This window comes from Plectropomus leopardus, unplaced genomic scaffold (assembly GCF_008729295.1).
Source record: "Plectropomus leopardus isolate mb unplaced genomic scaffold, YSFRI_Pleo_2.0 unplaced_scaffold18377, whole genome shotgun sequence".
NCBI lineage: Eukaryota > Metazoa > Chordata > Actinopteri > Perciformes > Serranidae > Plectropomus > Plectropomus leopardus.
The window spans coordinates 1-1,740 of record NW_024619805.1 but is presented as its reverse complement, the minus strand read 5'-3'; the positions used below and the strand labels follow the sequence as shown (position 1 = coordinate 1,740).

At 39.1% G+C, this 1,740-nt stretch overlaps 1 protein-coding gene across 1 annotated transcript; it reads left to right on the top strand.

Moving 5' to 3' along the window:
• Window positions 1-3: 3 nt before the first annotated feature.
• On the top strand, window positions 4-1,737 carry LOC121965052 (interferon-induced very large GTPase 1-like; the record flags this gene model as incomplete). Its single annotated transcript, XM_042515217.1, has 1 exon — window positions 4-1,737. A coding segment is annotated over one exon (1,734 nt), but the record flags the coding sequence as incomplete, so codon positions are not given.
• Window positions 1,738-1,740: the final 3 nt, after the last annotated feature.

The following is a 1,740-nucleotide window of genomic DNA, read 5'->3' as shown; positions in this document are numbered from 1 at the left end:
AACTGGACCTGGGCCCTGAGGAGCAACATGTTGACCATTGAGAACGGGCTTTATACCAGAATTGAAAATGAAAAACTTGACAAGGTTAAGCTCAGTTATCTTTACAAGGAAATAAACAAAACCTATGAAGAAGTCAAAAAAGCAATGACAAAATACTTTGATGATGACAGAGACAAAGAAATGTTGGTTCAGTGGCGAGGAAAATTTGAAAACAAAATGAAGGAGTTTCATGATGACCAAGTGAGAGGTGTGAAAAGAAAACTGGATGAAGTCATCGAGCAGAAGAATGCCTGTAAAAAGTTAGATGATCAGAAGCCAGAGTTTGAGAACAAACTGCTACAAAAGAGCAAAGAGCTTGCTCATCAGTTAAAGGACAAGGCAAAAGATGAAGAGGAACTTCAAAAACAATTCAACTCTGTTTGGAGCGGTTGGGTTAGTGAACTGACTGCAGGTACAAAACCGATAAAGGACATCAACTATGAGGTAGATCAGCAAACTATCCTTCACGAGCTTGGTTTTGAATGGGCTCTTATAGCTGAATGTAAAAGCAGTGGCAAATACAGAAAAATATCAGAGGTTGGTGATTACATTGATTATGTATCCCTCACCAAGGAGCGAGATCTGTGTAACACAGGACAAAAATCACAACATGATAAGAGGGAAAACACGGACACTGAAGGACATGGAAGATTTTCAGTGACAACAATGTTGGAATATGTTAAAAAAAAAGTAGGATTTGGGTCAACACAACAAAATAAAGAACATGGGCCTAATTCAGGGAGTACTTTATCAGCTCAAGAACAGCAGGTGATCAGATCTTTCATTGACGAAATTGAAAAACGGTCTTTTGATACAATTAAGAGCAAACCTATAGCTGCAACAGGCTATAATCTGACTTACTTGCAAGAAGTGGCGTACAGTGTCAAAGACAACGTGACAGAGTTTGAATCTAAGTCGAAATTTGCTATGAAGAAGGCGTTTTCAGTTGATCTTTTACTGTATGTGTTTGAGAGAGCAGGGAGATGGATTTTGGATTCCCAGAAGAAATTCAAAAAGAACAATGATGCTGTCACTTACTTGGAAAGCAAAAACATGCAATATTTCAACATTTTCAGGAGTTTCTGCAGAGGAAGCTCATCTGCTGTTGTTTTTGGAGAAGTGATCTGCCACATACTGAAAAGATCCATTGTTCAGGCCGTCTGTAACAAAACTGCCATTGATCTTGCTGGGGAGATGAAGTGCAGTTTCCCAGCATTCAGTGGAAACAGGTTGAACTTGGAGAAACACTTGTTAAAATCACTGGCTGAGAAAGAGGACTTTGATGGTTTCATCACCTACATCTGCCACCCAAGGAACCAAGCAGAGGCATTTATAAGAGAGGAAGTTCAGAAATACATTTTCAGAGACAACAAAAATAAAGCACGGAATATACTCAAGAAAAACGTTGAGCAGATCAATACGCATGTGAATAGAGCTTTATTTGCTGCAACAGAGAAAGTCAAAACTCAAAGAGGACACACAGACATGTGGGTGGAGGAATTTTCCACTTTGCTAAAAGATGAGCTAACATTTGAAACCATCTGTTGTCAAAATTTCAGTGACATAAACAGTTTTGACTTTCTTAAAGAAGAGATTGAGAAGGGCCTTGTATCTGTCATGAAGGAAGTGAGCAGCATCTCACTGGATAAGATGGAGGAATTCAGGATGAAGCCTGATCAAATCCTCATTGATCAGCTGTGT